The 12457-nt window shown below is 47.5% G+C and overlaps 3 protein-coding genes across 3 annotated transcripts; 2 read left to right on the top strand and 1 right to left on the bottom strand.

Annotated features, from left to right (window-relative positions):
* Window positions 1-103: 103 nt before the first annotated feature.
* On the top strand, window positions 104-822 carry F5Y00DRAFT_249377 (uncharacterized protein). The gene is made up of 2 exons (XM_048009582.1): window positions 104-672; window positions 733-822. The coding sequence occupies exons 1-2, from the start codon at window positions 126-128 to the stop codon at window positions 789-791; spliced, it is 606 nt and encodes a 201-aa protein (XP_047860049.1). The 5' UTR covers window positions 104-125; the 3' UTR covers window positions 792-822.
* A 167-nt stretch (window positions 823-989) lies between these two features.
* On the bottom strand, window positions 990-4232 carry F5Y00DRAFT_249379 (isoleucyl-tRNA synthetase). Its single transcript, XM_048009583.1, has 4 exons — window positions 4063-4232; window positions 3803-4005; window positions 1570-3730; window positions 990-1515 (listed from the first exon to the last, which is right to left on the bottom strand). Exons 1-4 carry the CDS (start codon window positions 4110-4112, stop codon window positions 1050-1052), a joined length of 2880 nt encoding a protein of 959 aa, XP_047860050.1. The 5' UTR covers window positions 4113-4232; the 3' UTR covers window positions 990-1049.
* A 123-nt stretch (window positions 4233-4355) lies between these two features.
* F5Y00DRAFT_210520 (uncharacterized protein) lies at window positions 4356-5625 on the top strand. The gene is made up of 2 exons (XM_048005503.1): window positions 4356-4787; window positions 4844-5625. The coding sequence occupies exons 1-2, from the start codon at window positions 4553-4555 to the stop codon at window positions 5599-5601; spliced, it is 993 nt and encodes a 330-aa protein (XP_047860051.1). The 5' UTR covers window positions 4356-4552; the 3' UTR covers window positions 5602-5625.
* Window positions 5626-12457: the final 6832 nt, after the last annotated feature.

A 12457-nucleotide genomic window follows, 5' to 3' on the forward strand; every position in this document is an offset into this window, starting at 1 on the left:
CCCTCGCATCGGTAATTTATAAGCAATTTTGATTCCGCGCGCCCTGTGGACCAACCCGGGGGTTTTTGGGGTCCCCCCCCCCCCCCCCCCCCCCCATTAATGAGCAAAGACGCTACCGTAATGATATGTTCACGGCCCGTCTAGATGTGTATAACATTTGCCTCGGCTATTACAGGCCAAAAATACCCATTCAACAAGCTGATCCCTCAGCCCATACGATGGCGACACCAACCATTCTAAAGCACTTGGTACGCCTTGACAAAAACGCTATCGTACCCGACCCAGCATATCAAGCTATGCGGCACAAGATAACAAAAGCTCTGCCCATAGAGATTAACGCTATGATCACGGCGGAATTAGAGCCATTCTACAACCTCAGTCGTGAGCAACTCACCTGCACGCGCGTGCTTCCGCCCGAATGGTGGAAGGAGAATCTATTAAGCGGCAAACTAATCCCGTCGCTGTTCGATATCGACGAGGGCTATCCATCCACGGTAAAGCAAAAGTTCACAGTTGAAAACCATGAGCCTTTCGACATAGAGAAAGACTTGGACTGGGAGCTGCTTTGTCGCCAGCTGGGCCAGAAAGACGTATTCGAGCCGGGAGGCATCCTGTTGGGAGCGAAAGGGCTCGAGAACGACGGAGATACAATAGTCGCTTGTTTTGTAAATTGTAAGTTTATATAGCACAGTTCATTCTCCTCTTTCGTTCTTTATGCTAACCTCATTGCAGTATTCACCTCTACAACTTGTGAGACTCGGGCTAGTCAGTCGGGTTTCCAGGAAGAATAGAAAGCATGCTTTATGTTTCTAAGACCATACCTAAAAATATGAATGTAACGGACTATAAGTCCAAAGCGTATCTACTATTAATTAAAGACATGAAAATAGAAAGTTTTCCCTAGGATAATCTGAAGCTACGTCCGATGATAAAAACCACAATATCATCCAAGGGTTACACAGCTAGGGAATGAAGCCTATAGGGCAAGCTACACTTGAGATATGTCTCTATTGTTCACAATTGATGGTGTACAGTTATTTTACAGTATACTAACCCGCTACCACATCCTCACACCGCCCGCATAGGCTATCCTCTTTTGGCGAAACGTACCGCCAGCATCGAGGACACTTGGCGTGTTTTGGGGGCATTACCACCACCGCCCCCTTAATCCCACCCACCTCGAACTGCCGGTTATAGGTCCACGCCGTTTCTACCGGGGGCGGAGGCGTTGTATTAATTTCGACCGAGGAAACAACGAACATACTCTCCAGTTCGTCTGCGTATGATTCCAACACCTTCTGTACCCGGATATCGGAAACCTCAATGAAAACATTGCTCTGCAGAGACGAGCCCAAGAGCTTGTCGCTCCTGGCAGCTTCGAGGGTCGACTTAACGGCGGTATGGACCGACATAAGCACCGGGATATCTTTTCGCAGAGTAGTTAAATCGCGGGTGAGGCGACTAGGTTCAATAACGGGACTGCTATAGAGTTGGTGGAACGGATGAGTCAAAGACCTGTATATTTTACTGTTAGCATAGTGCGAACGCGAGGAATCTGGCCGGACTTACGAGTCTTCCTTCATCCAGTCTGGGCGGTGATCCCACGCTTCTTCAACGAGCAGAGGTGTCACCGGTGTCAGCATCCTCAGAAGTCCGGTGAGCAAAGGCTCAATAACGCCTCCGCCGTCACCACAATATAGCCGGTCTTTCAGAGATTCGAGATAGAAAGCGGAGAGATCGTTTGTTACCCACTTGTTCAAGGCGGCGAATCCCTTATAAAATTCGTAATTGTCAAACGCCTTGCCCACCTCTTGCATCGTGTCTTGTAGTCGCAGGATGGCAATGTGATCTGTTGCGGTTAGAGGTGCCGTTCGAGCAGATTTGTGCGCGGAGCCGAGGAGCATCTTTACGATGGTACGGTACTTGATCAGCGCAGTATGGATGGTACTTAGCACGGGTGCTCCGATAACAACATCATGCGTATAGTCACTACTCGCAACCCACAATCTTAAAGCATCAGGACCCATAGCGTCGTAGGCGGGTTGCCCTTGGGGTGCCGTGTTTCCCTTTTTCCGCTTGATTGGCGGCAGGAGGGTACCATCCATCACCTGTTGGGGCTCAATGATATTCCCTAGCGACTTGGACATCTTCTTGCCAGCCTGGTCCAGCGTAAATCCATGAGTGATTAACTGTTTAAAAGGGGCACCTTTCTCAAAGTTGGTGTCTACCTGGGTTCCTGCGGCAATTCGTGTCAGGAGACTAGACTGGAACCAGCCACGATGCTGGTCAGACCCTTCGAGATAAACATCTGCGCGACCCGGCATCATGGTCCAACTACTTCCGCTATCAAACCAGACGTCCATAGTATCAGTCCCTCGTCGGTATTTCCCTTTCCCCTTTAGAGAGGACGGGATCCAAACTTCGTCGTCAGGGGCATCTGACCACCAAGCCTGTGTTCCTCGTTGATGAATAACTGATATAATGTGTTCGACCACTTCTTCATTCATCACAGCCGAGCCCGTTTCATCATACAAAGACGGGATCGGAACACCCCAAGCTCGCTGTCGTGATATACACCACTCACTTCGACCTTGAACAAAGCTCTCAAGACGCTTTCTACCAGACTCTGGGATAAATCGAACATCATTCAGAGCTGCAAGGGCTTCTTGTTTAATTGATCCAACGTCGGCAAACCATTGCTCGGTAGCCCGAATAACCACTGGTTTCTTCGTCCTCCAGTCATACGGATACTTATGTTGGTGCCTTTCTACCCGCAAAACGTCCCCGTGAGGCTTAAGAAGATCGAGAACGTTTCGGCCCCCGCCCTCGTTTACAGAAGGGGCAGACGTGAGTAGTTCAGGAGAGTCAGGGAAAGCATCTGAAGTAAACCTTCCTTGGTCGTCAATGGGAGCTGCCACTTCTATATCGAGCTTCCGACAGACCTCGTAATCGTCGAACCCGTGACCAGGTGCAAGATGTACCAGTCCCGATCCCGAGTCTGCTGATACAAAATCTGCGTGTATAAGAGGTTGAAGAGGAGCGTATTTTCCACGAAGCCGATTGGTATATTTTAAGGCCGTTAATTGCGCACCTTCGAATGTCTCAAGGACTTCGATATCCTCGGCGCCAATCTTAGACGCAAGAGTATCAAGACGACTCTTAGCGACCAGCAGAGCATCATTCCCATAGCGAACAATACAATATTCTAGTTTATTCTCTACGGCGATAGCTCTGTTTGCGGGTAATGTCCATGGGGTAGTGGTCCATATTACGGCGTACAGCTGTCCCGGAACGTTGTCTCGCACACTTTCGAATTGCGAAAGCTTCTTCCAGTCTTCCGTTATGGGGAATCTAACCCAAGCCGCGTGCGAAATATGGTCGTCGCGATACTCTAACTCTGCCTCGGCAAGGGCAGTCCCTGAAGAGGGCGACCAGTAGACTGGCTTGAATTTGCGGTAAATCAAGCCCTTCTTAACCATCTGCTGGAATAGGCGGAGCTGCCGGATCTCGAACGTCGCATCCATCGTAGTCCATCTTTGGTCCCAATCACCCATAACCCCGTAGGATCTAAAGCTCTTCATTTGCTTCAGAACCGTATTAGATGCTAGATTCCGAGCAGACTTCCGAACTTGGACGGGCCCGAGCTCCGACCCCTGAGATCTCTCGAGGGCTTTCAGCTCGATAGGGAGTCCATGGCAATCCCATCCTGGAGTATATTCCACTCTTCGGCCTATATATACCCTAAGTTAAGTTCCACATTACTTAAAATCATGGTACACGTTATGTCCATCCTCTTGCTGACCTTGTTGTATTTTGACCCTTAGAATCATGTCCTTGAGGATCTTATTTAAGGCGTGGCCAACATGGAGATCACCATTGGCATAAGGGGGGCCATCATGAATTACAAAAGTGTTATCAGAAGGGCGATTGAGCTTCTGCCATTCATATAAATCATCGGCGCATCGTTGAATATACAACTCCCGTAATCTAGGGAGAGGTCTCGGACTGGCCCACGGTCAGCTCGAGCATGAGAATTCCAGGACAATTAACATGAGAACATACGGGAACTTAGAGTTCGGCAATCTCAGGGTTGTAGACCATGATTTCTGCATGATAATATCAAGTTCATTGTCTTAGTTTTAAAAACTAAGAGTAATATGTTAACAACACATGAGCATATCGTATCATAAAATTTAATGCATTTAGTTACTGTTTCTTAGGAACTTTCACAAGAATTATTTATTTGGTTAGCCTGTTAGCTAAGACCGAACACCTTATCGATATCGATAACAACTTGAGCCACTACATAATTCTTCAAGCAAGGCTGGACAACTTTATGGATCCAATTAAAATCATGTAAATTCCATAGTTGAGCCTCAGCCACATTATGCAAAGTCACCAAGATCCGTACCTGGATTATTATCGATAAAGAGAGTGATCTCATAACCATTCCGTCTTACAATTCCGTCTTACAATTCGCTATGTTTTAGTAGGTAATAATCCTCCCAAGGCATGACTTCGTATCGCGAAATGCGTTACGATCCATCCCGCCATGGCGCCCATTCGCCGTTATCTCCGCATAACCAAATACTCGGTCCTCGAATGCCGCATATACCTTGATAATCCTGCACTCGTCCATACTTGGCTCCTTAACCCGAGAAGCCCCGTACTGCCAAGAGTAATCGAGAGCGTGCGGCCGCTTGTATTGCCTAAGTTACGCGAGGAGCGAGAACGAAGTCGAAAGCGAAGTACTAAAAAGAAGGGGATCAAGGATATAGTGATCGAAGGTGAGTCGCATACTCTAAAGATCTACTACGTTCCCGCAGTTTGTAACACATTACAGATGATTTCGAGGTATCCATATTCCTCACCGAGACAGCTACCCGCCACGCGCTCCTCACAAAACATAAGCATTTCCATGATACTACGCAAACAAAGCTTACATCAAACTCGGGTCGTCTGATTGGTGAGACGAACGAAGTACCTGTCGACGTCGATGCTACAACAGAACTTGGTCCACTCATTAGGCATGAGGAGAGCGACGATGGAGATGCCGCTGTTACCTTGGCCGCGATTCCAGCGGTAGACGAAACCACGACGGGTACTAGCAGCGGCAGGCGACCCAAGCGCGGCCGTAGGAATACAGAAGCAGAAGCAGAAACAGAAACAGACGCAGATCGCGACGTAGATGATCAGCAAAGCAACGATGTGGAGATTGTATCTGATAGCCAAGACGGTGAGGATGACGGCCTATTCGTCAATGATGAGCCAAATGACGACGCTAGCACGCGGCCGCCACCAGCCAAGAGACGCAGAGGGGGGGTAGCAGCGCCGGATGGTGACAATGCCGAAGACGACGACGATAAGAAAAAACTGGCTATGGACATCTCGTACGAGGGATTTTCTATTTATGGGCGCGTGCTGTGCCTCGTCGTCAAGCGCCGCGAAGGTAACATCGGCGCCGGCCCCCAACCTGCGGGACGCGGCAGGACGTCGGGTACGGGCGGAAGCCATGCGACGAAACATGGGGGCGGAGGCCAGGCCATGATGGAGAACTTCATCATATCCACCCAAGTACCGGCGGGCGCAGACATGTCGTGAACGGTGCCCGCAATGGATTCGCGGCTGTCGCGGTAGCATTCATGCACGTCACCCTAATCCTAAAACTTGACCACGTGGATTATACGACCCAGTCGACGGCTGTAATTTAAATGAATATCTGCCAACACATATACGCAGTGGCTTACTGGATGCATATTGGTCGCATGTAGTTCCAGAGCGATCCATTCGATATACAATGTCATCTTGGAGATGGCAGATCACTCGATGCGGTGTGTATATGGATGGGCTTGAAACAGAGGCCGTAGAAATCATCCATTGATTGCCGGTCCTCAAGAAAAACAAACTCAGATCCTTCTGCGGTGCAACGCGAGCAAGGCATATACAATGTATTCTACCATAGTATCCGCAAGGTGGGATTCATTATCTTACATCTTTGGAAGCACGAAGACCTCATAGACTTACTTTACACGTTGCTTCTATGTAGATACTTCTCTATGACACGTAGTATATGCAAGACTACGCCAGCCCCCTTTTATGGGATAGACTAAGCAATCAAGACGCCGACTTGAGAAGTACGCATTTTGATGCAGAATCAATACTATGCAGATAGTTTCTAATGCTGAACTACACCGCTTATCTAGCCCCCAACCCCTATATGCCGTGATTCGATGGCTTCCCTGTCCCTTTGACTAGGAACTCCCATTAAGAGACAACATCGTTGAATTTGATTGGGCCGGCTTTACTGTACATACAAGATGATATATGTAGGCCTCATACTCTTGAAAGTGGCGAAAGTTCATAGTCCTATGATTATTCTTGGGAAGAAAAAGAGAGTCATCGTGATCTGGTTATTTACTTGCCGGCATTTGAAAAGGGGATTATTTTTAGACCATTGTACTCTACATTTAAAAAATTTGTAAAGTCTGCAATAGACTTAGTCTGCAAAATTTCGAGAGGAATAAAATTCTTAGTGGCCAAACCATAACTCCGGATCCAGTTTATACCCTTAACTTCAAATCGGAGTTGATGGCTTATAGGAGATGTCCCTGCTTTCCACAACGACAAGCAGAGTTCGACTCTAGCCTCGAGCCCGTGGAGAAGCATTGTATAAGCTATCATAGTCGGAGTAGATTTGAATGTATCTCGAATTGGAACTGGAAGTTAAAAGATTAAGAATATTGAATATACTATCGTAAAGAGTATACACTACAAGTTATTTGTAGATAAAATATTCATTTAATTTATATACATCGGAAAGAAACTAACTAGAGAAGTATCAATAATTACTTAGACTCGTATTTAAGGAACTACTCCTTGCCTTTTACGTTGCTTCCCTATTTCCGCGACTCCGGAGCGTTAACCAACTAAAGTGATTACATTGCTCGGTGTTTGACGTTGATTTCAAATACCACGCCGAATTAAACTCACAGAAACAAGGGGAGCCAGTATGCAATCAACCATAAGAGAATTAAGTTAAGTTTGTTCATTTTTAGAACTTACTAAGACGTTTATCCTTACTTGCACCCTATTCGCCAATGGCTTGAAAGGGGACTATTGTGGTAGGTAATATAAGCGATGCATTGCAGGCCTGCACCAACGCACATACGGTGAAGAATAATCTGGATTCGTACGTCGAACCCAAGTCTAAACACGCCCGGGGAGAGAACTATACGACTTAGTGTTGCTAATAATAAGGGGCACCTAAGTTAATACCAATCATAGTTTGATCTTATGGCTCCAAACAAACAAATAGCATTATAGGGAAGTATGAATAATTTAGGTACGCGCGGGATTAAGGCTTTCTCTAAAATGGTATTATTTCTCAACATGTTAATGCGGAAATTGGATATAATTATGTAGGTAGTATGCAGGACTATGTATGCGACGTATCGATTTACGGACAATTATTTTAAGCTTCTTAATCTAGCGCTGGGTAGGTTAGGTATGCATGCCTAATGAACGCCTAAGTTGTGACGTGGTTAGCAAATGCATACCAATGTAGACTCTAGAGCCAGGTAGGTAGATATGTAGGTTCCTAGGTAGACAGCAAACAGGGCGGTCGCCTTTACGGCCTACAACCCCATCCGGTCTCCACGATATCCCCGCAGTCCGGCCGTCTCGGCGGCCGATGTTTGTCTCGTGCCTCAGGTTTCCGTGTTTGTCCGGAGAACACAGGCTAGGAGTTGTTCGTGCGAGGTATTAACGGGACCAGACTGACTGCAACCCTGAGTTGAGGGGGGCCTGCCCTCGTATCCAGCGCCAAATGAATCCCTCGCCGCAGCCCCCCAGAACCCCCGGACCGACCTGGTCCTGGACTCCCGTGAATCGGATACGCGTATCCCGGTTGCGGCGGAGTGCATACGGAAGGCGGCTACTGGAGATATGTATTTCTGAGTCACCCCACCCCGTAAGCGCTCTTCTACTCTCAGTTAGTAGGTGTAAACAGACGGAGTCAGCAAACAACTTGACTTGGTGAAGATTGTACCTATAAGGAACCTGGTTGCGCGCGTTAGTATTCTCGGTTCTCCGTCACTCCGTTATCCCCGTCTAGAGGCGACTATATACATAATACAGACAGAATAAACGCGCGTAAGCCCATATTGTTTATGCGCATTGCACTTACAATGTTGTAAGCAGTTAGCTCTAGGCGTGGCGTTTAGATGCTTACGGGCTGGACCAGCATCACCAGTGTGTATATGAGTGTGTGTATATGTCGGTAGGTACCATTCAAACAGATCGAAACAACTGATTCGTCAGCCTTCTTCGTTTGCGTGCGGCAAACCCTGGGTTCTACTCAGCCTGCCTGCACTGCTACGTAAGATGTCTGTATGTACAGTACATGTTTACCTTTTTCTCGCCTAGGTTAGTTGCTACTAGGATTAAGCCCGAGTTTATGTAGGGATTCGTCGGGACACACGGGAATTTTTCTCTTTTTTTTTTTCTTTTCTGACGACATATTATTCTCATCGTTAGTTATTGCCCAGCTAACTATCGGATATTGCAGCCGGGGTTTGCATTAGCAAGGACAGGGTCTAATAGCACCGATGCTACGAGGTGGTGTTCATCAGCTGACGATAGGGAAATTTATCCAAGGGAACTTCGGCTCCGTCGGTGTTTCACTAGCTGAGTTGCGCAATCCCCAGTATAGGTTATACTCCGCGTGTCCGGTAACTACCTAATGTATGTAGTGTATGGATGGGATATGAGTTAGGTAGGTAAGGGAGGAGGGAGGAGGGAGAAGAATGTGGAGGGAAGTGGAGGTATCACAACATTCAGTCTCAACGGTGCCGTGCCGTACCGTCTTTTACCCACCCTCCACCCTCTTCTACGCTATGTACGCAGTCTTACAATTATCATGATCTTGCCCCTCTGCCCTGACTGGTGTGACACACATCAGTGTGGGTGGCGCGGGAGAGATGTTCCTTGGGAGAGCTTGCTATTGGACGATCGGGGGTTAGATCGAGACACTGGATTGGTCGAGGGGAGGGTATCGAGCCCTCTCCGTCATTACGGCTGATATCCCCTCATCTTCCCTCATCAAGCTTATCTGGCTGCATTTCAGGTCCAAGCCTGCTCAGCCCAAGTCGCATACCATTGGGACTATGCCGCCAGGGACACGTGTGTCGCGAGATTGCAGATCATGACTCTTGGCAACCCAGAGCGTCGGATTCCCTCGGCAGCTTCGCCTTTCGGGCTCCTTGTTCCCTTTCTACTCCCCTCATCACAGACCATGGTGCGATCCCACGTCGGCCTTGCGTTCCGTGTCGTATGATAACGAGGCTTGGGGTCCGCGCCGATCATGTACCCGGACAGCATTTATTATTTATTATTGAACTTTTGAATACGACGGTGGCTTGTTCAGCCACTTAGCATCTTGCAAACTACTACATAGTATTATTACTCCGTAACGCATGTGTGACTGTGTATGTATTGCGCTATGGCTAGACAGCCCCCACTGCTACTGTTATGTTACCCTTTGATGCGATAATAGAGTGCTGCCCACCACTTCAGGTTTGTGATGGAGGGGTTCGACGAGGGGTAGATCGTCGTTGACTTGGTTCGTACCTGTCAGACCGACTCTTGTTAATGGAGACTCCATCATGGACTTGATGGGAGTTGAAGGACTATGGACTAAAACTCCCGCTTATCCGTCCTTGGTCAGTTTCAGTGGCCGCGTGACCAGAACAGAAGGGGTTGGCGCATAGCCAAGCTATGAATGGGTAATTTTGTGCGAGAAAAAGGTATGACGGGTCTTTGTTTAGTTAGAGCTTTGTTTAATGCTAGGTAGGTAATATCGTTAGAGATCTTATGGTCCGTGCTAGAGAGGGCTAACGATTGTGGTTCGAGTCCTTGTACCTGTCAGACGTGATAGAAATTCCCAGCGAAGTTGACGCTACACCAAGACCAAAGACCAGTCGATACCTCGCATATCCCCCACAATCCTGGCCCTATACGGTAATATCATGGGCAGATCAATGGTTTCGCGGTGCACCAGCTCCGAGACAATGGAAAAGAGGGTGTGCTCGGATTACCTCTTCTTTCGTTTCTCGAGCCTGGTAGTAGGTAGTTGGCAGCCACAAGACCTGGGTAATGGATGTAAGGACGCGCAGGCCTTTCTATCTCTTACGCGGGAGCATTTCTGGAAGGAGTCTAGTAGTTTCATGGATAAATTCGACAATTACTAACTACCTCCTATCAATACAATAACTAAGCAATAATATCATCGCGGGCGACGACGGGGTTGCAGATATGTACATCAGGGTCACGCACAAACAATTATTAAGCATCCTTGCGACAGTTAAAGTGTAAGAGGCCATCATGTGCGGGCCAGCTTTGTACAATACGTAGTATGCCAGTATGCCTAGCTTCGTGTGAGAGTACCTAGGTTCGGCAATGCACGGTTGTATCGACTTCCCGTGTCGAACAAGGCTGGCTTGCTCACTTGTCCGTATGTGTCATATGTGGTAAGTAGTGTATGCACTTGTACGATTCCCATCGTGACCGATGATCAGACCACCTCGTTCGTCGCCATTCACGCATCTTGCCCATATGCTCGGACCACCTATTGGATGAGTAAATGATGGATGTTCAGGGGAGATATCTCACCGGCCCCCTGTCTCCCACGTGGGAGATGAGTGATATCGCGGGGGAAGATGTCTGCATGGTGGTCTGTTCTCATACCTAAGTAAATCACGTATCTGATGAGCTGTCGATGTTTCAGAGCCGGGTGATCAACACTCCTCTATTGGCCGATCAGTAAACCCGAACTCGAGTAGTCCGGCTGGTTATGTGTAAGTATGGCATATGCCTATAAACATGCCTACATATCGATCCTACATCTGGGGATCCGTGGCATCCGCAATGGCAAATCCGATCCCATTATGCTCGTCTTCTTAATGACTACCTATGAATACCGACGGTCACTGCTAAATAGGTCACTGCTAAATAGCTGATTCCCTCAGCGGTGACCTTCGGTGTTTGTGATTGTAGCGGTGAGAATAAGCCGAGCCTCAGACTGACGAAATGTATCAGCTATTGATGATCTATACACATACGCTGGAGTGACCTCGCAATTGTGCTACCAACTGAGGGGATACGACGCTAGGGAATTTGTGAGTACATAGGTAGAAGATACGATAGCTTGGAATCGCTGATGATGAGAGCTTGTGCTCAGACCCCCAAAGAGGAACAAGCATCTGCAGCTAGAATCGACATGCATGTCTGCAACACACCTACATCTACGGTGCATGAAAGACGGCCAACCTCTATCTCAGCCTTGGTGATACTTGCTAAAACGTAGAGCCACCGCGCGGCATGGCTTAGGTACCACGTTGGAGGTCCTACACACGCATGCATGAGACTATCCCGAATCCTGTTCACTTCGTAAGGCTGTCATACCCCATTTCACGTGGTGGTATTGTACCTACCTATAGGATCTAAGCTTGTGCTCCTATAGGCTTAGTTGATCGACTGGAAAAATAGTTTCTGAAGGATTTAGATGCGCAGTACACTAGTAATACATCCATGTAGGTATGTAATTAAGGTCGATGAGTGAGATATATCTGAGCGCTTGCCGATCTGGTCGGCATGTAACCGTTGTATTACAAATTTGCTGCGATTTTCGCGATTTCCGTAGCTATATCTCCCAACGGAGAAGACATGTAGAGCGTGTCTCGAGTAAATACATATTCCATAGTATATCACTAAGCAGAAGTCTCTTTATCCCTCGGGGATTAATCTGAGGTCGCCGGTTATCGACGAACCGACTCCTCCGTAGATACCTACCCTACGCCCGACGAACGAAGGATCCGAATCGCGGTTCGTCCATAGGAATACACTACATACTCTAGCTTGGTAATTCCTGGTGATATCTCTAGACCCAATGCACCGGTAACTTACCTTACCTGATCTGCCGAGTACCATAATGAGCTAAGGATTGGACCAATATATATATATATCAGATGACTATATTCTCGCAAGCTATATACGACAGGTTATTTTCTAGGTATATATACTGATCCTACGTAACTCTATCATCCGCCAAGAAACAAGGCATCTGTCCAACTACCCTTGTCACATTTAATTCTGATGCCTTGAAGAACGCGTATTACATAAACCTAGCCAGCCTGCTTTCACCTTAATCCAGTTATCCAATCAGCCCATGTAACCAAAATTTCTATGTACTATGTATCTAGAATTGGTGAAACGGTTACGCTAAGATTCAGAAGGGTGATATAGTGGAACCGGTGAAAGCCGCTACGTGGGACTGTGAGGTCACAAAAGAAAGGAGAAATGCCAAGACGATCATGGAATTCTTCTAGAAGACGGTGAGAAGAGAAATTGGTAGATTAGATTCCACTTTAATTAAACGAAAGCTCAGCTTAGCCTCTAAGAT

This window comes from Daldinia vernicosa (assembly GCF_022497035.1).
Source record: "Daldinia vernicosa strain CBS 139.73 unplaced genomic scaffold F5Y00scaffold_83, whole genome shotgun sequence".
Classification (NCBI taxonomy): domain Eukaryota; kingdom Fungi; phylum Ascomycota; class Sordariomycetes; order Xylariales; family Hypoxylaceae; genus Daldinia; species Daldinia vernicosa.

What these genes read in the sequence shown, in the direction of transcription:
- F5Y00DRAFT_249379 (XM_048009583.1), bottom strand. Translation starts at nt 4,112, where the DNA reads ATGCAGAAATCATGGTCTACAACCCTGAGATTGCCGAACTCTAAGTTC. An exon ending in TTGCCGAACTCTAAGTTCCC is followed by an intron (nt 4,006 to 4,062) that starts GTATGTTCTCAT and finishes ACCGTGGGCCAG; the next exon opens with TCCGAGACCTCTCCCTAGAT. An exon ending in AAGGGTCAAAATACAACAAG is followed by an intron (nt 3,731 to 3,802) that starts GTCAGCAAGAGG and finishes GGGTATATATAG; the next exon opens with GCCGAAGAGTGGAATATACT.
- F5Y00DRAFT_249377 (XM_048009582.1), top strand. Translation starts at nt 126, where the DNA reads ATGTTCACGGCCCGTCTAGATGTGTATAACATTTGCCTCGGCTATTAC. An exon ending in AGTCGCTTGTTTTGTAAATT is followed by an intron (nt 673 to 732) that starts GTAAGTTTATAT and finishes ACCTCATTGCAG; the next exon opens with TATTCACCTCTACAACTTGT.
- F5Y00DRAFT_210520 (XM_048005503.1), top strand. Translation starts at nt 4,553, where the DNA reads ATGGCGCCCATTCGCCGTTATCTCCGCATAACCAAATACTCGGTCCTC. An exon ending in CAAGGATATAGTGATCGAAG is followed by an intron (nt 4,788 to 4,843) that starts GTGAGTCGCATA and finishes AACACATTACAG; the next exon opens with ATGATTTCGAGGTATCCATA.